At 44.9% G+C, this 22194-nt stretch overlaps 1 protein-coding gene across 1 annotated transcript in view; it reads right to left on the bottom strand.

Moving 5' to 3' along the window:
* The window catches only part of TMEM50B (transmembrane protein 50B), a 197198-nt gene that overhangs the window by 5691 nt on the left and 169313 nt on the right, over positions 1-22194 (bottom strand). The window contains exon 6 of the mRNA XM_069636278.1: positions 2709-2766. Coding sequence (XP_069492379.1) covers positions 2709-2766 — 58 coding nt within the window. The remainder of the gene's footprint in view (positions 1-2708; positions 2767-22194) is intronic.

The raw sequence follows: 22194 nt of genomic DNA, 5'->3' as shown, positions 1-22194 counted from the left end.
ACTATTCCAAGGTTTTGACCTGAGGCCCGCACTTAACTTGCCAAAAGCATTATTATTTTAATCTTGAAACAAGAGCTTCCCACAATGATGATCTCAGAGTTCTGGCTGCGCTATGACAGACAAATCATTGTGTCAAGATAAAGAGGGGTGAGAGACTTATGCATTACTACCTGAAGTATACATTTAACTCTAGCAGAAATAGGTTATCCAGTGTACTCTACCAAGGCTAGGGTTGATATGATCCATCTAGCTTGCTTTGTAAATATTGCAAAAATCATCAGCCTGCATTGTTACAGATGATCATCTTGCTTTGTAGCACCTACATAGAGGCTATTACTATAATCAAGTTTAGAGCATATCACACAATATATAGACAGGGGGCACCAGTGAGATTCTGAGAGCTAAGGCCTTATTTGCCAGAAAACCGAGATGGTAATTTGTGGAACTTATGATGCTGCTGATTGGAGCGCCATGGAGGAATCCAAACACATGCCCAGTAACTGAACAGAGCAGTGGACAGTTAATTTCCTCTGGCGTGACGGCCAAAAGACTGAGTTGAAAAGACCTACCCAACCAAAAGTTCTAACAAAGGTACTACCAAATGTGCGACCTTCTAAAAGGTCGACACTTGGTTGGGTAGGTTTTTTCAATTTGGTCTAGGGCTGTGGTCTAATGGTGTTAGCTCGCTGTTGCCACCCATCTTTTTATCCATGGTGCAGCATAAGTTACTGACACAGTCTGAAGGAACCTGCTTATTGTCTTTAAAGGGCATTACATACATCCATCATATATTCGCCTCTACAAGGGTGCACGAAATTTGTATTTATTGTGTTTTATATAGCACCTTTGTCCAAAGCGCTTTTCATAGGACAGTCAACAATATAATGAATCAGAATGCAAATCAGCGTTCATAAACAGTAACGTTCAAACTGTGTTCATAAATAGTAACCATCAATTAGCATTCCTGGGAGTAATCAGTCAATCAGTGTTATTAAATAGTAACAATCAATTAGCGTTCATAAGAGTAAATGAATCGGTGTTCAAGGCAGAATAAATCAATTAAAAGACTGTAGCAGGTGGGGATTTAGAGAGTAACGGAACAGAGGATAGGAAGTAACGGAGCGAAGAGACAGGGGAAGCATGTTCCAGTGAAGAGGGGCTTGGAGCTGGAACGAGTGAAAACGGGATTGGGCATAAGGGGGACGTGGGACATAGAGTCTAAAAAGATTAGTAGAGCGGAGGGAGCAAGATGGAGAGTAAAGAGAAAGGAGAGATGCAAGCTAGTCAGGAGCAAGGCCATCGTGACATTTGAACACAAGACAGAGAAAGTTGTATTTAAGTTGAGAATAGAAGGGCAAACAGCCAAGAGACGCCAGCAAAGGAGAAATTGGGTCATGGTAGGGGAGAAGACAGAGTGAGCGAATTGAAGAATGATATATAGATTTAAGAGGAGCAAGGCGTGAGTGGGGAAGACCAAAGGACAGAACAGAACAATAGAATAGTCGGGAGAAGACTAGTGAGGAGAGGAGGAATTTTGTAGTGTGGAAAGTGAGAAAAGGGCAGGCTTTATGAATGTTGTAGAGATGAAATCGGCAGGTGCGGTATGTAAGGGAGATGTGGTAGTCAAAGGAGAGATTAGAGTCAAAGTAAATGCCAAGATTGCGGGAGGAGGGAGAGATTGAGAGACAGGACGGAGGAAAAGAGATGGAAGAGGGAGGAGATTGCGAGATGAGAGTGTTTTCAGGAAAGAATAGGACCTCAGTTATTTCCACATTGAGAGTGAGGAAGTGAGTGGCCATCCAGGACTTGATGGCGGAGAGGCAGGATGAGAGAGTCTGATGAATGTCTGAGGAGAAGGACGAGAAGGATAGAAAGAGCTGGGTGTCGTCAGTGTAGAAGTGGTGTGACACACCAAAGGATGAGATAATGGGGCAAGAAACGAAGTATGTAAGGAAAATAGAAAGGGTCCAAGGACTGAACCTTAAGGAAAGCCATGGACTAGAGGAACACGAGAAGTGTTGCCACCACAAGAGACAGCCAAGGTACGGTTGGATAGGTAGGATGAAAACCATGATAGAACAGATCTGCGCAGACCAAGGGAGAGTCCAGGAGCAAAGAATGATCCACAGTGTTAAAGGCAGCTGACAGATCAAGTAAAATAAGAATAGATGAGTGTTTGGAGTTGTGAGCAGTGAGAAGAGAATGGAGTACGTAGGTAAGGGCTATTTCAGTTGAATAGTGAGGGCAGAAACCAGACTGAGTCGGAGGAAGGAGAGATAGGCTAGACACGAATTATGAGATTCGTGAATAAACAAGGCGTTCAAGGAGTTTGTATAGAAAAGGTAAGAAATAGGATGAAAATTAGAAGCAAGAAAGGGGTTAGCTGTAGGTTTCTTTAGGATAGTTATGATAATGCATTGCTTTAATAAATCCATGATATTTAGTGAGTATAATAGCATATACACGTAACATAAGTATATTCGGGTCCAACGTTAAGGTTTTGAATTTTCAAAAAGAATATCCAAATGCATGCCTTTTTACTGAGTAAGAATAGCGCTCCACGTGCCTACATATTCAGTGTACATTTCCCTCTATGAAGTTTGGTTCTATAGCTTCAATATCAGACCACAGCAAATTTATTTGCCAAAATACATTATTTTGATCCACAAAAACACTTCCAGTAATAGATGAACTCAATTTCAACTTACCTAAAAAATATTAGTGCATTCTGAAAGAAGATTGCAAGTCCAGGGTAAACTGGGACACCTGAAACATAATAGAAGTGATTTATGAAATGCCCTTTCGCAATTTCACTGTAAAATATTATACTATGTTCAAGTTTTCCTGAGATAACCAAAAAGGATAAATACAAGAACGGCTTATTAACAAAACGAATCAGACTAGAAGTCACATTCCCCCTACTATAAACAATTGTAAAACTTAAACACACAAACAGCATCTGAGAAGACTAATTAAATAAATAACTTCACATGGTGAAGAGTGTTACATCATTAATGAAAAAAGTTAGGAGACTAAAGATAAAACATCTATCCATGTAAAAATAAAAACAGGAAATTCATGCACTGTAAGGACATGGCATAGGTGTATATAAATGCCCCAAAACCTCAATGCATGTTTTAACTAATGGTAACTTGCGCAAAAACACATTCGAATTTGTGAGAAGATAGGAAACTCCTAAAGTACTATTTTCAAAATCTAAATGTAAACCGCCATGTTTGATATATATGTTTTTAACTGAACATCAGGGGAAGATTTTCCAAACGTTTTTGGCACAAATGATGTGCTGAGCTAGCGCATTGCATTTGCATACAAAAACCCTGTGTCCTGCTCGAAAATCTGAGAGCCAGCAATACATCCCACACGAATCCATGAAAGGGCGCTGCTGTCCGGACCCAAGGAAGTGCAAAATCATCTTTCAGAATAAGGCGAGCTTTGTAATTCTAAAATGAGAGCAAATAAAAAAAAAAGCCCATCGTCCGCATTTCTTAAAGGTATGAGTATTTGCCTTTTATTCTCCTTAGTCTCGATACGAAGAGGCACAAACCAATCGAAAACAAAATCTTGTTCAGTAAGACAATGTAGTCCACCTTCTGAAATCCAAACCCGAGAAAAATTCCCAAACCAGAAATGTGGCCATTTTTCTTTTTTTTTTCTTATATCGTTATACAATAACCTTTTAACAAAAACAGGAAAAAGCAAAACAAATTTCTCTGAACAGTAAACAATCATAATTAATTCAAAAGTCATTTTTAAAATGGATCACATACATCAAGACTCAATATTTAAAATTCAACACCAATTACACTAAAATCGGATAAACAGTTGATCATTTCATATAAACATTTTAATAAAAAAATCGTTATGTTTAAAATATTACAATTTCTCATGAATTAATGCTGTAGTCCTCCCTGTTTCACTCCAATTCCAAGGAAATTAAAAAAAATACTGACTGCCAAAACAAGGGAGGTGTTCCGGCCTGCAAGATGAACATGCCACAAAGAATCACGTACGCCCAGTGCGGATAGATCTAAAAAGCGCCTATTATATAGTTCCAGTCTCCCTTGAAGGGAGAGACAGGAGACTACTAAATGCTCAAGGGTCTCAACCAGGTTCTCTTCTTACAAAAGCAGCAAATCGCAGAGGTATTGGGCACCTTGCCATATCGAACCAGCGCTTCCCTAGTTAAAACTAGATTCCACCTGAATCTTGCAAAGTTTCGACGGACAGTCCGGTCAGGATAAATCGAAAAATATGCAGCGAGTACACCAGCTGCTTTGAAATCAAATTTCGAGTGTTCAGGGACTTGTAGGAATGAAGTTGATCCTAGATGCCCTGTCGTGATCAAAAAGGGCCCGTTTAACAGTAACCAGTTTGATAAGCAAGTTATTAACTGACAACCGTATACCAGAGAAAAGCAGATTACAAAAATTGGAATATGCACATACAAACGTATGACCACTGCCCCTAAGTATTGTGTTTAAGTTAGCAAACAGGGAGGACTCAGTCGCTGGGCATATCATCATATCATCTTAAAATAAAAAGGTACACATTTCCAGTGGGCATGACATTTGAGCGAATATAAAACAAACTCGTACCTAACCGCTGCCAAAGGAGTACCATTAGGCACCCGCAAGATCTTTCTCCACATCATCTCCTCAATGGCAGTTAAAACACTCAAAGCCCAGGGTGGAAAAATCTCGAAGGCATACAAAGTTTTAGGCACAATCTTCCCTTCATAAAATCGCACACAAGGAAGAAGAGAAACTACTCGAATCAATTGGTTGCAAAGTGCCACTCCACGGGACATCACACATTTATGTAAAATGTACACTTTGTAGAAAAGATTGGAAAATACAAGTAGATAAAACTTTCGACCTTCTCAAGGGAATCAAGTCCGGCTCGCCAATTGAAGGTTGTTTGTTTCTTCTTGGCTGTGCAATGCACCATTTTAGTTTTTTTTTTCGAATTTCTATGCATTTACCTTGAGATTGTGTACCAAGGCAACGTTTAAGGAAGCATCAACAAGTCCTGCAGACTAATCGGAGTACAGTCAAAGATACATCAGCGTAGGCGATCCAGACAGGTTTCAAATTATGAATTTTGGAAGTGGCGAATGCTGCAGGGCTTAAATATTCTCCAATATCACCCATGTACAGATTAAACAGGCAGGGCGCGGTAACGCAACCCTGCCTCACTCCTCTGAAGGTCAAAATCTTGCAGAACGGAATACCTTGCTGATTAAGTAATAACTGTATGATCAAATTGGAATAAAGTCCAACAGTTGATCGTAATAAACCATGTGGGATTCCCCACCTCTGCAATTTTGTCCACAAAAGACCTTGGTTAATTGCATCAAAAGCAGCCAAGGTCGATTGTGGCCAGGTAAACAATCTTATTTCTTATGCCACACCCGACTTAAAATGGCTTTGAGTAAAAATCTATTCAGGGCAGTGCCAAGATGCTTGCAGAAGCCAGTGTACCATTTTGGAATCCTTCATGATTCTTTTTGCCAATTTTCCAGATGCTTCCCAGAATACCTTGCTTACAGCGTCGAGGAGCGCTACAGGGCAATCATTTGTCTGATCCTAACGAGAACCTTTTTTGTGTAGCGGGAGGATAGGAGCGGTCGAGCACGACTTTGGAAAAGTATATCTAGTCGCAACATTCTGAAATAATGTTGACAAAATGGATGCCCGAGCACTAGGCTCCCCCTTGAATAGTTGATTGACACGTTATTTTCAAGCAGATTTTCAATATTATTTCTTCTATTTGATCCTGATGAACCAACAATTTCTAGTTACTGGCCGGATAAGAGCTTAACAGAGCACGATTGTCAACCCAGCCGCAGGTTTAGCAAGTACAGTTTCATAAAGAAAGACCCACTGTTGCTCAGAAACTGATGGAATATGCTGTTCTGGCTGTCTAGGTTCCAGGTCGTTCATCAGGCTCCAAAAGAACCTTGTGCCTTTATTCTTCAATATACAAAGCGTGCACTCTCTGCGTCACGTTGATTTCTTAGAGCTCCTCAGCCACACAGACAGTTTTTATAGCCAGTTTTAGATTATTAATATACACTGGCAGAATGACGAGGGAAGTGTTCGCATTAGTTTGTAATGCTTTAATCTGTGCAGGCATAGGTTTTTTCCTGTTGGCTACCTTCGTATCAAAAGAATGCTTCTTAAACGGTTTTCTAATGCGAAATTGCGATGGCAAGCTATAAGCAACAAGGTCTTACAAAAATGTCTCATACTTCTCAACTCAAAACGTGTTATACTGCCAATCACTAGAGGTGAAAATTAGACAGTAATTTCAATGACCATCTGAACCAAGTCAGAATTCCAAGAGACTCGGTTTCTGGCAGGATTAACCCTTAGAACAGAAGTAACATGTTCAGGATCACCATAGTTGACAATTAGAAAACCATGCAAATAATGCTTACGGTGGAAATATTATTGAGTTGTTAACGAGTAGGCCATACACCAGCCGTAGTAAGCCCCCCCCCCTTTCCTGCCTCCCTCCCAAACCTCTCCCATTCTACCCTTCTACAAAATCAGGTTCAATAAATCCAGTTCACAATCATAATTGCACGTTCACGCTGTTTCCGACATCTCGGTGTGGCGGAGATTGCTGGTCCTGAGCCGGGGTCGAAGACTACGGATGTAATAGGTCAGTGGTGGATAACAAATACGCTATGTATGGGCCACAGATGTCTGGTGGGCGGCCATGCAGAGGTAGTGTCTTTATGAAGCTGGCTTCCACATCTTGGTAGTATGTGACGTCATTTAGCCAGCGTTGCAGACTTGGTGGGGGTCCTCGGCCCCAGTTGCATGCAACCCTTCTGCGTGCCAAGATGAGTAGTAGGTTTGTCAGTTTTCGAACTGTGTCTGGCAGGTGTTTGGTCAGGCCTAGCAGTGCTAATAAAGGATTGGGATCCAGTTGCGTTCCTATGATTGCTGAGATTTTCTCCAGTACAGAGTTCCAAAATGTCGCAACCTCGGGACATGACCATGCCAGGTGCATAAAGTCTGCTTCAGGGGATCCGCAGCGATTGCATGATGCAGATATTGTCGGTTGTTGAGCATGAAGTTTTGCTGGCGTATGATACACTTGGTGGAGGTAATTGAAGTGGATTTGTTTGCATCTAGTGTTGATTACTACCTTCTGAGTGAGTCGAAGTATATATTTCCTGTCTCCTCCTGCAATTGTGGTGTTGAGCGTTTTCTCCCAACTCCTTCTGGGGTTTGGTTGTGGAAGTGCCGTTTCGGTCAGGAGTGACTTATAAATGTTTGTTACCAGCCGACCCTCTCCTTGGGCTTGTATCACCCCATGAAGCAGTTGCCAGGTGGGTGGTTGTTGTGGGAAGGTAGGGACGTTGGCTTGAAGAGCTAGGCATAGTCTGAAATAGATAAATATATGTAAGGCATTGTTACAGCCCATGTCTCGAGCCTGTTACAGCAACAGGAATGTGCCCTCCAGGAAGAGATCGATCAAGGTTCTTATGTGTAGCTTATCAGTCCATTGATGGAAGATCCTTTCTGAGGTTATGGATATTCCCGGTATGCATCTTACTGGGATGAGAGGGGAGAATCTAACTTTGACATCATTCTTCAGAGTTATCTTTTTCCAGATTGTGTACGTGGTGAAAAAAATGTTCATCGGTGCACGAGGTGCCTGCAATCAGCCAAAAATGATGGCGCGTAGGAGGTAGGGGGATGCCACAGCTCTCTCAATTTGGACATGAGGTCTGATAAAGTGTAGGGTATACCAATGGCTAAGGAATTGAGCCTGAGCGGCCTAGTGATAGCGCTCTAGGTCTGGGAGAGCAAGTCCTCCTTGTGCCACTGGAAGAGTTAGTGTGGTATAGGCTACTCGTGCAACCTTGCCTGCCCATAGTAGGTCGAGGATCATGCTTTTGATGAGTTGGAGAAACTGCTGTGTCAATACCAGTGGGATGTTCGAGAATAGGTACAGCATTTTAGGTAGGATGACCGTCTTGACTAGGGAGACTCTTCCCCAGAGCGTGAGAAGTTTCCACTTGTTTATTTAAAAATTCTTTCTACTGCATTCTCGTAGTGGTCCTGCATGATGTTGCGGCTAGATCTGGACAGAAGAATGCCCAAATATCTAACTTTTGACTGTTGCCACAAAGCCAAAATCGACCAAGAATACTCGAGTAAAGGCAGTCAGGGGAAAGATTATAGATTTCAAGTTGTTGATCTTTAACCCTGAGAAGTTGCCAAATGTAATCACAGCGCGCATCACTGGGTTCCAAGTTTTCACTGGGATCATGGAGGAAGAGTGCAACGTCATCAGCATAAAGAGATATAATCAGCCTATGTGGCCCGAGGGAGAGGCCTCTGTTCAGATGGTGGAGTCGAAGGTCTGAAGCGAGGGGTCTGTGCATCTTCGTAGGTAGATGTCGGCTGAGCGTGTGTTGCCCAGTATGATGTTGGACGTTGGGTGTTCATACAGGAGGGCGACTAGTTGTATGAAGCATTTGCCAAGGCCCATGCGTTCTAGGACCGTGAAGAGGAAGGGCCATTCGACTGAGTCGAAGGCCTTTTCTGCCTCTAGTAGCACCATTCCAAACATTCTCCTTATGCCGAACAATTTGTTTCTGCCCGGGATGAAGCCTGCCTGATCAGCTAGCACCATGGCGGGCATCAGGGGGAGCAGCCTTTTTGTCAGGACCTTCGCCAATATTTTATTGTCCAGGTTTATTAGGGAGATGGGTCTATATGAGGCGCAGTCTTCTTTTGGTTTACCGGGCTTGTGGAGGAGAATAATGTTGGCCATATGGAGAGTTGGAGGTAAGTTTCCATTGTTCAAAGCTTCACCATAGACTTGTAACAGGAGCGGGACCAGGAGATCTGTGAAGGTTTTATAAAATTCGCCTATTAGGCCGTCTGGGCCAGGCGCCTTTGCACTCAGAAGCTCTTTGATTGCCTCGAGGATTTCGTCTGTCTTGATAGGTTTGTTGAGTGGTCCTCGAAGATCGGTGCTCCTCCAATGCAGCCCAATGTTGTTTAGGTATTGGGTTAGGTCCGTGGAGTCAGCGGTGTAGTGAGAGTTATACAGTTTTTGTTAGAACTTGCGGAAGGTTTCGACAATGTCCTCTTTGGAGTATATGAGCTTGCCTGTTTGGTCGAGGACCGTTTCTACCATCGTAGGTTTTCTTTCAGCTGCCACTAGTCTTACCAGTAGGGCTTCCGGTTTTTGCCCCTGTCCATAGTGACAAATTTTGTGGTTCCTAGTCAGGAATTTTATTTCTCTCTGCTGTGTTCCTAAAAGTTTCTAGTTCTGCTTTGAGTGCTGCCAGCGTCCGGGAGGCATTTGCTGACGATTGTGAACGTTCAAGCTCTTATCAACCTGAGGATCCCATTCTATTTCGCCAAGCAAATCCCTTGGACATAGCATTTTAGGGTTTCCCAGATTGTACCTGCTGATGTCACGGAGCCTTGGTTGACTTCAATGAAGGATGCTATTTCGGCTCTTGGTTCGTCTGCAAAGACTTGGTCTTGGAGGGCCCCATGTGTGAATCTCCACTGTGGTTTCATGTTGCTACTTCGTGATGTGATACATTCGAGGGTTACTGCTGAGTGGTCCGATAAGGATCACGCCAGTATTTGGCACTCCCCCCAGTGGAGACGACTGTGTGAGGACACAAGGCGGTAGTCTAGTCTTGAGTTAGTTTTGTGAACCCAAGAATACCAAGTATACTCACGGGTCTCCCAGTGTTTATGTCTCCAGGTATCGCTAAGGTTGTAGGCTTTACATATTTCTGTGATTTGCAGACTGGCCACTATGTTGTGAGATTTATCTTTGCTCGGAGCTAGTGGCGTGTTTAGATCGTCCCCCCCCCTAAATAATCGTGACTTTTCAGGCCGATTCAAGGTGCGTCATCACCCAATCGTAGTCGTTTGCTCCGTCCGTGTTCGGGCCGTAGGAGTTCACAAGGATGATTTCTTCTCAGTCTATAGTTCCTCGTACCAGTAGCAACCTGCCATCCGGATCTTTTCGGGTCTGTATTAGCTTAAATTTGGTTGTTTCGTTGATTAGAATGGCGACCCCCCCGGCATAGGCGGCAAAGTATCTGTGACACCCCCAGTCTTGGGCCCAGTTATTCTCAGAGGTAGATCGTAACTGTGTCTATTGGATCAGGGCTACGTCAATTTTGTGCCGGCGCAGATACAGAGTTATTTTTCTTGTTTTGGTCGGCTGGTTGCCTCCCCTAATATTCCATGTAGCTAAGTTGAATGCGCTGGTCCAACTCTATCTCTTTGACCGAGTGTCTGGAGTCTTCTGTGTTCTCGGATGTCGTAGAATAGTTCTTGAGTGATTGTCGGGAGGTGAATGGCTGTCGAGGTGGTCGGGCATAGTACAGAGAGTTCAAGTGTGGCTGGGTGCTGAGCGACCAGGCCATGATCTGTGCATGTTGAAAACGGTGAACCTCACTTAACTTGGCAACCCCCAACTTGCCTTTTGTCTCCCACCTTTTTTCACGGGCAACCCCCAACATGCCCGTCTTCTTAGCCTTCCCTGTAAACAACTAAGTGGAATGTGGCAACAGTGCTGTGCTAGGGGCGCTAGCGGCCTAGCAAGTTGTGGGGCTCTAACATTTTCAAGGTTACGTGCCTCCGGTGGTAGCGCGGCTTTAATTGTAGTCGGTCCCATCTTCTTATGCATGGTTACGGCGGATTTCTTTGCGCCCTGTCGCCTTGTGGCAGCCCTGGATTATTATTGAGGGGTCTGCAGCTGACCTAGTCAAGATATGTGCTGGCTTTTTTAGACGACTGGAAGAATTTGGTTTTCCAGTCATGTTGAACTCAAAGCCTGGCGGGAAAGAGCATCGAATAAAGTATCTGGTTGTCTCGTAGCCGATGTTTGATTCTTGTGAAGGATCTCCTCTGCGCTTGGATGGCCGGAGACAAGTCTGGGTAGAAGTGGATGGTATCGCCGTCGTATTGAAGCTCGCCTTTCTCTCTCGCGAGCCTTAGGATTGTGTCTCGGTCTTTGTAGTTAAGCAGTTTCTCGCGATAATTGGACGAGGAGGGGCACCCGGAATTAGTTTGGTTGTCGGAATTCTATGGGGTCTTTCTACGATGAATAGTTGCGATAGTGCTTCCGTTCCGAAAAGTTCTGTACATATCTTTTCAATATGTTCTTCCATTCTCAACTGTAGTTGTTGTTCCCTGACCCCGACTAGCCTCACGTTGTTACTTCGGGTGCATCCTTCTAGGTCTTCGTTCCTCCCATTTGCTGTTCTCATTTGAGCTTCCATGGTTGATACTCTGGCCGTCAATGCTGTCGTGCCATCATCCATGTTGGATACTCTCTGCTCCACTGTGTCTAGCCGTTCAGCATGTTTGTCTTTGGAAGAGAGACAGTCCATTTTGCTATCAAGGTTCCCATTCAGTTCCAGGAGGATTTCCCTGATGTCGAGGGATTGGGGGAGATCGTCTTCTTGGAGTGCGTAATGTGTGGGAGATTCAGGCCTGCTATTGGGTCGGGGCGTTCTGGTCGTCATTCCGGCTTCAAAGTTTAGCTTGTGTTGTGACTTGTCGGTTTTCCCCATGATGAATTTGGGCGGACAAGGAGCTGAGTTCTGGGTAGCCGCTGGGACGAGGTGGTGTTTAATGCCGCTTGAGCGGGTCGGGCGACGGGATGCCTCCTTAGATTGGTTTCTTTGGGTATAAAGGAGATGCTAGTTTGACGGAGTGGGCTTGTGCTGGAGTGCCCTGGGGGTAGTGACCCACTGGCTCTGCTAATAGGTTATGGTTGAGGACCGTTTGGATAAGCGGCTTCTCGGTAAGGAACTGGGATGTTATAACGCAAGGTGACCAATGCCTCTTTGGTTGTAAACTGGTATGACAGTCACTAACTTTCGTTCCTGCTTTTCGGTGACTGGGGTAGCGGCAGCCAGTTGGCGTTCTGCGAGATAGCGTAGTTATGGTCCCCTTTGGTTAATCACCTCTGTGTGCATGGTAGATGGGGCAGTGTGGTCTGCTGTTTTTCGATCCCTCAGTGTGTGTGATGCGCTTATGTGGGAGGAGGCAGGCGGCCTATGACTTGAAGGTTAACAAAGCGCACGTTTTGTTGGGCGCTGCCGTTTTATGCTTCTTATCAAGGTGAATGGTGCTGGGAGACGGAGATCTCGGTACCCAAATCCACGCTCAATTACAATGTTTAGGTTCGTATGGGGCACAGTACCTTTTATTCGGACAGCAGTCGCCTCGCCAGTAGCCGTGTGTCTCGTTGTCTGCTGCGAATTAATTGTGTGTGAATTTACTGCAGGATTACAGGCCGTTAGCGAGTGTTCCAGTCAGGTTTGGTGCCCCAAGGTCTCAGGGGCCGTGCTGCGCGGGGAGCTGTGGTATCTCCTTGCCTGTTTCGGAACTTGCTGGTATGGGGCGGTCTGCGCTGCTGGCGGACGCCGCCCGTGGCTTCCACTTGTCCCGTCCCCGTGGGTTGGGGGCACCGGGAAGGGGGACTCCCCTCCTTTTGAACAATGTGCACCGGTCGTTGACGCTGGGGCATCGGCGGTGTAACTCCGCTGTCTCCCTTTTTGACTGGGACTAGGTGCGAGATGCGGGGGAGGAGCAGGTCACGGCACCCCTGCTTGCGACTCCCGCCGGCCGGCTGACTCTCTGGCTTGGCGGTTGCCGATTCTCTTTGCGTGGTAGTAATGGTAGCGTCTGCACTGCAGGCCGACATGCGCAGGGGCCGCGACTCCGGGGCTGGGCTGATATTTTCTTTCATTTGTGCCGGATACCCTGCTTGGTCCTCTTGTTTCGTGCCTTCCAGGTGTCGCTGGGGCGGGCCTGCTTCCGCTGCACGCAGCCCCTGGCTGCCGGCCGGGGGAGCAGGCCAGAGCGCCCCGCCACAAGAGCACGGCTGGCGGGCCCCCCGGGGGAGCAGGTATGGTCTCCCTGCGGCCTCCCCCGAGCCGCACGCCAGCAGCACATTCAGCTCCCGCCTGGGGATCTGTTTGTCACTCAAGGGGGCCTCGCGGGTAGCAACGCTGTGGATGCGGCCCAGTAGCTTCTCTCCCGCACGGCTCCTCAGCGGGCTGGACTCCTGGGCACAGGTGGCACAGATCTATGCGATTTTGGTCACGTTGCATACGCCGGCTCTTGGTGATGCATATGAACGTTGGAGTGGGTTATTTTCCCACCGGAGAAGCTGCAATTGTTCAGGATTGATGTAGAGCCACACGGGAGCTCACAGAGGAGCTGCCATCTTGGTCGGCTCTCTAGCACCCTCTTGGATGACGAGAATAGAGAAACAAGATGGGGAATGTAGCGTACTTATACTGAGAACCACACAGCATGCCTTAATTCACCATTACTGGGGGCAAGCGAGTGAGAATATTTGGTTTATTTTGGTGGCGACGGTAGCGCAACCAAAGACTGCAGCCAAGGACATGTACCTTTCTGACTATCATTCACATACAAGCTTCTGTTGGTTGCCTGGTCTTGGAGCTGCTTAGTTTACATCATGCACCTCCACCCATTTAGGCAAACTCTTTCTGTTTCCTTCATGTCAAGTACACCACCTTATACAGACGTTTGGTGCACCTATGTAGCTGGGTAATTTACATCTACTGACTCCGAGCACTCCCAGATATGGAAATGTCTAATTTATTTATATATGTGCCCGATTCTTTGGAATCTTGGACCTGGAGGCAACAAGTCCAGGTACGAGTATGTATTACATCCGTCCTGATCAAAACAGTTGAGGGAACATGGAAATGTTACCTCTAGCTTCATCAGTGGAAACAATTGAAATTATCCAATATACCAATTAAAATTAAATGGTGGAATTTAACCAATGCACAATTAACTGAAATAATTGTAATAATTGAAATTAAGTGTTTTGTTTATGTCCTAGTTGATGAGAATCTGGCAATAATTACTTCTCTCTATGCCTTGTGAAAACTTTATTACGTTTCTGCTTTTTCTGAAATTGTAAAAAGAAAATTGATTTCAAACGAGAAGTGCATCATTATCAACATTTTTGTGTGATATAAATAAATAAACGAGATGCATTATTCATTTATAGATTTCAGCATTTCTTGGTATCAAGATTGATGGTTATTTTTTTTGTTTTTGTTTTTTTTTTTAAGCGCTCACACAGCCCGCGGGCATAGAGGCGCTGTTACAGGAATCGTTCTTCGTTTATTTAGTTGCGTAATAGATTTTTTAAAAATACCCAGAGGTTTCTAAGCGCGGACCCGGGTATCGAACCTGTGTTGCTTCGTGTCATCTTGCTTCCAAGGCGCGCACGTTGCCGCTGAGCTATCCTCCCGGGACTTGGAGTCCATGAAGAAAGATTTGGAGGTCAAAATCCCCAATGTTTTTGTTTTTAAAAAAAAGCTCACTCCAAATTTATAAGGAGGTATTTCTTCAACCTCTCAGGCTGGCCTTATAGTTGGTCACCATAATCCACAATCAGGGGTTAATGCACTGAAGTATATGATATACTGGCCTAGGGCAGTTTGTTTTCCAGTGTTTTACAGAAATAGGTCTTTCACTCACCTCTAACCGAGCCATTTCCAGCTAGGTTTAGAATCCTTCATGTGCACAGGCAAAAAAGAGACTGGTGAGGGATGGCCATTGTATTCAAAGAACATCTGCTAATGTCCTCTATGCCATCACCGAACCCTGCGATACCTGGGGCAAGAGGTTAGTCTCCCTTTCCCACCCCTCTTCCTTTAAACACCAGTTGGCACCTCTGCTATAAACCTCCCGGGCGGAACGTTACCGGCTTACAAACTTCATTAGACATTTTTGCTTCTTTGCTCCTTCAGTTCCCATCTTCAGAGACTTGAAACTTTGGGATGATTCTGCCTTAGACACTAGCTTTGGAATGCCATTGGTCTAGGTCTTCCTTTGGCCTTCCTCAGAAGGTCACCGGACCAACTCACTCCAAATGCCAGACATTAGATGAGATTTACTTCACTGATTCCAACTATGCCCCTTTGTACTGCTCGGACCATCTCATTCTACTTCCTATGCCTTTCCCAAGGAAATCCTTGGAAACAGGCATCACGTCTACAATAAACTGGTCAGTGCTGCGTTGCCCCTTGCACCAGCTCTAGTGGACGTGAAGGTGCCACCCAAACACCATCTCAAGTATTTCGAAGCAGGTCAGTGAACGTTAAAGATAGACACAAACAAGTTCCCAAAACTGTTAATAAAAAATGTATTTAGCACCAACACAAACAACTAAAACCACACACACATTAGGCATAAACCAGATCTAAAACAAATTAAATAAGCTAATAGGAGGGCAGAGACTATAAGCCTTAAACACAATTATACTGGAGACAAAGTAGTCAAGTCTGTCTTGGTACAATCAGATAAAAAAAAGTCATTTGAGAGACAAAAGAAATGTTTTTTTGGGTCGGTACAATTGATACTGCAGCCCCCTGCAGACCTGGTTCTTCCACGGCCAACCATAAATCCTATTTACCAGCGGCAACCCCTCTTGCTATCTGGTGTGACTAGCTCAACACTTTAATATCAAAACCTCTTGTAAGACTGGCTCTGGCAGTGACTAAAAAGCGCCCAGACTTGCACATGTTACCTATTAGACCCCGGCGCCACCCTTACCTCGATTCTCAGACTGAAACCCACTAACAACATACCCCACCCAACTTGATTCAAATCTCTTCTCCCCCACCCACTCACCCCAAGTAGTTGCTTCAAAACTGATAAATCTTTGTTTCTCGACTGGTCACTCCCTACCCCTTTCTTAAGGACAATGTTGCGCCCCCCCCAATACTTAAGCTGTCCTTGGACCCAGCTTTGCAATCCTAGTTCCGGCCTATCGCCAATCTCCATATCCTTTGCCAAATCATGGAAAATGGTTGGTTTATTAACTTTAGTCTTGTTTGAAACGGTGAAACACTGGTGGTTATCCAGTCATACTTTCGTCCTAGACATGGGACGGAGGCAGTGCAAATAGGTCCTTGACATGAAATTCTTTCAGGAGTGGTATAAGGGTGAGGGGAGATGTTCTTCATACTGTACCTGTCTGCAGTTTTTGAAAACGTGCTCTATAAACATCTTAGCCCATATTCTGCCATCGGCAGCAAAGAGGACAACCTCCAGTGGTTAAAATTCTTCCTAATGGGCCACATTTGGGCACATTTTCCTCCTCCACCACCACCACAACTTCAGTTCCTTGGTGGTCACAAGGATCCCCCAGTCTTCTCTGCTCTCTAATATACACCTGATCCCTTTTAACCTCCTAAAGACATTTCCTGTGGGCATTGAATCGCAAGCATGTGAAACCCAGGTATATCCAAGTCTCAGGGAAAAGCGGCAGGCTGTCCCCAATCTAAATTTGTCCAGGCACATTTCTGCCATAAATTAAGGGCAACAAACTTCAATTAAATGGAGCTAGTCATGTTTGGGCCAAAAGCCTAACAAATCAACTATTGCTAGGACAAAGCTTCATCCTCTCAAAGTTGAAAACATTGGATTTTTCTTTGATGCTGAAATGTCACCCTAGATAAAATTGTTGCTAGAGGTGATTTCTTTCATCTGAAAGGCCTATAAATAAAAAAACATTTCCCCAGTTTCCCATAGAGAGACCTCACAGAGCAGTTGTAAACTGGCCCATGTAAATAACATCCATGGCTTGTCTCCCTCTATCACTAAGGGAAACTTCAGAGGATCTAAAACGCATCAGTACACCTAATTTGTACCATGCAGAAGAGAAACCAGGTGTCAGTCCCCGGCGCTTGCTTCATTGGCTGTACATGACCCCACGTAAGGTACATGACTGCCCTTCATTGCGTTTAAATATTGTCATCATAAGGCCCCATAGTATATAGTTGCTAAGATTTCTAGATATTGTCCTTCTGTTGGCCCAGGACAAACTGAACAGTACGGGAAGTTGCATCTTTGCAGTTCAGGCTCCAATTATCTAAAATCATCTTCAAATATGCAACTCTTTTTCCATAGCTAGCTTCAGATTCAATATGAAGGGCTTGGCACAAGCATGCTATAAAAGGTGCAAACGGAGCAAAGTTGTTTTCCAAGCGTCTCCTTGTCGACCACGTATCAATGCCAATTGTGAGGAGTCAGGAATGAAACCCGGACACAGGTTAGACGCGGTTTTGGCTAAAGACTGTTATTGATAAATAATAGGGGGTTGGGAAAATGGCTCACTTTCCCTGCAATAGAGGTGCTTCCCTACCTGAACACAAAACTAAGGATGCGTCTGTGTCGAAAAGTCCAAAACAAAACCGTCCTGTGTTCAAAGTACTATTCTGAACCTCACAATCTAAGGAAAGTGAATTAGTTCCCAGCAAATTAGTGCCGGCTTGTAACAAGCAAGCTCATTGGCCCTCGCTGGGACGTTAACAGCCAGACAAAGCCTGTCAGAACGGTTAAGTCCTGGCTGCCATAGAAAGGGAAAAAGGGCTCTCCCTTGAAAGGTTAAAGGGACTATGTGTAGTCCTTGCTACCCCTTTCATGGCAAGCATCTTATTTGTTCATTCTATAATTCATTTTTAAATGGCCCCCATGGAAAGGGAGAAGGGACTACATGTAGTCCATTCTCCCCGATCCCTGGCGGACAATTTTTGTCTTTTTTCTTTTCTCTTGAGTTGAGAAACTGTTTCAACAGCATTTCTCAACTCGAGAAAAAATGCTATTTGTACCCCGGTACGACGTGCTGAGGTATGGGTTACTAATAGCAATAGAACTATAGGGTGCGTGGGGCATTACCAGTTGGGTAATGCCTTCTGCATTAAAGCCCTCGCTTTGCTCGGGCTTCTAACTATCGCCCAAGTGGTATTACCCTACTGGTAATGCGTCCCCTCCTCTGGTTCTTTTGCTCAATAGGATAATGTCTTTGGCCTGCAGTGTTATAGAAATGTTCAAATGGTCAAAGCAATAAGTAACTCCAACAAAACGTCTCTCAAGGATATTGCTCCTTACTCCAGAGGGTGTCTTCCGTCCCCTGGATCCTTCTTCACGTTTTCTTACAAACAGTTCTGGTCTTTTCTCTTGCTCAATACCAAAATCATGCCCAACTATCTTTGGCCTTTGTCAGGGTACCTGGGGTACTCTCCTGCCAGGGTTTCTCTGTTCTCCTGTTTACCACAGTCCTTTTTCCTAGTCCTGATATTTCTCCTCAGGCCACTTTATTCTTGGTCAACACTTCTAACCTTGGTATTTCCTTTGAGGGTTTCTTTAACATTTAATATATTTCTTGTGACTGCCTGGCATACTTTCCTGCCAGGGCTTTTCACTTGTTTGCCTTTGCCTGTACTTCCATTCTTGAAAATTCACCATATTAGCCCTTTTGGCTAATTAATTCGGTCCATGGCATATTTCCTAGTTACTGTTTTTCTCACACCTCCACTCTTGGTAATTCACCACCTTAGCCTCATTGGCTAGTTCACTTTGTCCGTTGTATACCGACTAGTTAATGTTTCTTAAATTTATATCTGGCACATATTGGCAAACTTCAAAGATTTCTTTCTTTAGCAGATATATTTTCACTTTCTTCCTTTTGGGTTTAATAAACGTTTCTCTGTTCTGTTTTTTTCAATTACCCACATGCGGCGTGCTCGTCAATATGTCCTTCTTGCAGTCTGCCGATGCCGATAACAGTCTTTGGGTGTTTTCTTCCTTGCGACCATTGGCTTTCCACGCCCCTGCTTCCCTCTGGTTCCAGCTGGGCTTCTAGGCTTTGCAAGGGTCTCTGGTAAGTATCTTGCTGCTTCCTTTCACCGGCGAACACCCAGGAGCCCTGTGCTGGCTTCTGGTGTTCCCGCCACGTGTAGTCTTTCTCGTGCAACTTCCTTCTTCTCAGCACCTGAGCCAGTTGGCTCCACCATCTGCCTTTCAGCCCGTCTATCGCACAGAAAGGAGCAGCCCTATCCCACCAGCAGTATACCATGGTTTCCGGCAGTGCTGTTTTAAATGTCCCGGACACAGGTGTGTGCTCCCATCAACTACAGCGCTGCCTGTGCTCTGGGCCTCTTTTACATTCCTCCACTCCTCTTCCTCATCGCAGTGTTAATGTGTTTCTGGGAACAGGAGTACATTTTGAATAACTTGCATGAAAACATTGGAGGAATGTTCTTAATAGGTTTTGATGGCACGTCAATGTTTGAGAGTTGGTTTGCAGATTGGAATGAGAGAGATTCAACACTCTCCATTAAGGGATCAGATGAAAAATCACCATCGGTCATTAAAGTGTTACAAATGGGAGGTTTGTCCTGCAAGGGGAAAGGGGGCTACCATGTCTCGCCCGATGCAGCCATTGTCTCCTCCCATGTGATCCTGCTTCATATAGTCACCCCCAGGGTCATGATCAGGTAGTGGCGGCTGTTCCCTAGCCACATGGGAGGAGATAACCCCTGGGAGAAGAGTGAGGACTCCACCGGATTCATCACACAATCCCGGATGAAACGGTCCAGGCCAAGTGGAACATAATACAACCAAATCCAATCAATCAGTCTATAATAAACACCTATAATGAACAACCACACCCACTTATCACCAATTCCAAACACAGATGAACTGTGACGAAAGGCCCAGTCACCTACATAGACCTGCTAATTCAAGTTAGAAGAGCAAACACTACAAAGAAAAGACTACTTTGGGCTATGTCCACTTTCTCCTTTGCCACTTTCAGTGCTAATCCTCTAAGACGGGACATCCATCCGCTGAAATCCATGAGTTTCAAGATCCTCTTAACTGCCAGAGGGAAAGGTAAGCCTCTGCCCTGGTTATGCCGAACCACCAACCATCAATACATGAGCCCCTTTCATGATTAACAACTGAATTGGCTCAAATTGCAAAGAATGGCCATGAAGTGCCAAACATGTGTCAACACAAAACATTTCCATCACACCCAATCAACACCCTTGAGGCCTTCTCTCATGAATTACCTATTAGGTGGCAGGCAAAAACCAGCACATGAAAAGCATTAAAGGATGATACAATATCATCCTCTTGTTCCCTCCTGTTAGAGTCCTGGTTGGTGGAGAGTAAACGTGCCGGAATCATTTTCATGAGTGGATCTTGAACTGGAGCAGTGCTTCTGGTGCTGTAATATCAGACCCTGTTCCAGATGCAGTAGTGACTGGACCCGGAGGGAGGATGTCCTTACTGAAATGCTTAAAATAAGACTTCATGGCAGAAGCCACAAGCCTCAGGAACACCGACAAAAGCAGTCCTTTATACTGTGCAGAGTGGGAGACATTTGAGAGAAGCTACAAACCACGGAGGAGAACCTGCATATGCCTGATGGCAGGATGGGGCATAGGAGCTCAGAAAGTAGTACTCCCATGGCTGAGTAGGTAGGGGGCAGGAACATTGAAGGATACGCAGACAAATCATTCAGTCTATTTAAGAGTGAAGAACAAGGTCTGAGATGGACTGCCTGCTAGAAATCAAAAACCCTGAGTTTGAACTGTAGAAGGTGAAACTTGCTGCCATGTTGCGTAGGCAAAACTTCCTATTAATTGTGACCTAAAACCAGATTCAACAACTCAGAGGAAGTCCATGTACTCTGGGCATGGAAGTAGCTCAACAACAAGGGATAGCACCAAGCAAAACATTCCACAACAAGCCACACTGTCCGAGGCACTAGCATGTAATGCTATTCTACAAACTATTTGGAATCTATGTTATCACTGCACCACGGAAAATGCCGCCTTTAAAATTGCTGACGACATTCACGGCGACAGTGATTTCGTAGGTGTTAGAGGCGGATATTAAAAAAAAAAAAAAACTCGATGTCAGTAGAAACATTAAATTGAAATGAAAACAATGTTATAACATTAAAGTCGAAATAAGTACGAAAGGTAGTCTGCAGCAGGACAGCAAATGCACATTTGGATTATGTGCGCACGCCGAAGACTGTGGAATTTGTAATCGAGTATCTGCGTAAAACGTGCGGAAGGGAAATACTTTAAATTTATGTTTGCCATTGCCCGACTGCATGGTACATAAAAATAACAGCTGTCTCACTGAATACTTTGTTATGACCGACTGCATTGTACCTAAAATCAACAAGAGATGTATTTTGCTCGACCGCATTATACATAAGCATGAAATCCAGAACACCGAAAACTTAACTGCCCGCATTGTACAAAAACATGACAGCCGGATGTCGAAGAAGACGCAGTAACATGTATTTATGTAGAAACCACGTAAGCCTTGATGTCTAGTCACTCAAGTTGGATTGCGGGTGGTGCTGATACGGAGCCATCAGCAGCGCAACGTATGGCAGGCAGGTGTTAGCAGTAAGTGCGAGCCACTTCAGGGGCAAGGAGTCTGTTCTGGGGGGGGGGGGAGGGGCGGGTATATGTTAATAAGTCGCTGTTGCGAGCAGTAAGTGGGAGCCTCCACGGGGGTAAGCAAGGGTCGTAGTTGCAAGAAGTCGGGATTTTGAAATGTCTCAACAGTGCAGTGAAGGTAATGTCGAGTTTGTGGGCGACATTTGGGTACATTTCCAACTATTTGCGCTTGCAGTAAGTAGTCCAACTGAGAAGTTCGGTTCGCCAAAGATCTGTAGGGATCTCAGGAGTATTGCTGTTCTCAATCAAGGGAATGTAAGGGTAAGCCCCAGTTTGAGGTTGAGGAAACACTGTTGGCTCATGAATGAGCCATGCAATGGCGCAACACTTCAGAGTGAGCACCAGTGAAAGATCTGCTAGGATCCTTCTGCTTGTGCTGTGCCAATTTTAGCCCCAGCGTGGGGCAATGCGCTGTTACCCCTGGTGGAATGCTGCCATGTCTTTTCCCCACAGCTTAGCCACTGTTCAGCATAAGCCTCTGCATTAAAGCATCTGTGCAAGGGCATTTTTATTTCAGGATATTACTGTTTATTACATATTCCTGGCTTAGTACCTTAACAAAAGTGTAAAACCGATGCAATTTCACTGATGCAAATGCATTGAAGGGAAGCAATTGTCCCTCCCAGAACTGGAGACACGTAGGAACATGTCCCGCCTACCCTCCCTTCGCCCAGTGGTGATGTAGAGCAGTGCTGTGCCTGTCCACGCCCTCTTTCGATCAATGGAACAAGGCCAGATGAGGCAGATTAAAGTGTTACGCCCAGCACTACAGCAGAGCAGTGAGACCAGAGGGGAAGGAGGGTCTCAAGAGTACATCTATCCCACAATGTTAGTTTTATGGT

Source organism: Ambystoma mexicanum, chromosome 7p, assembly GCF_040938575.1.
Source record: "Ambystoma mexicanum isolate Mex_15411 chromosome 7p, UKY_AmexF1_1, whole genome shotgun sequence".
NCBI lineage: Eukaryota > Metazoa > Chordata > Amphibia > Caudata > Ambystomatidae > Ambystoma > Ambystoma mexicanum.
This window is presented reverse-complemented; position numbering and strand designations above follow the sequence as displayed.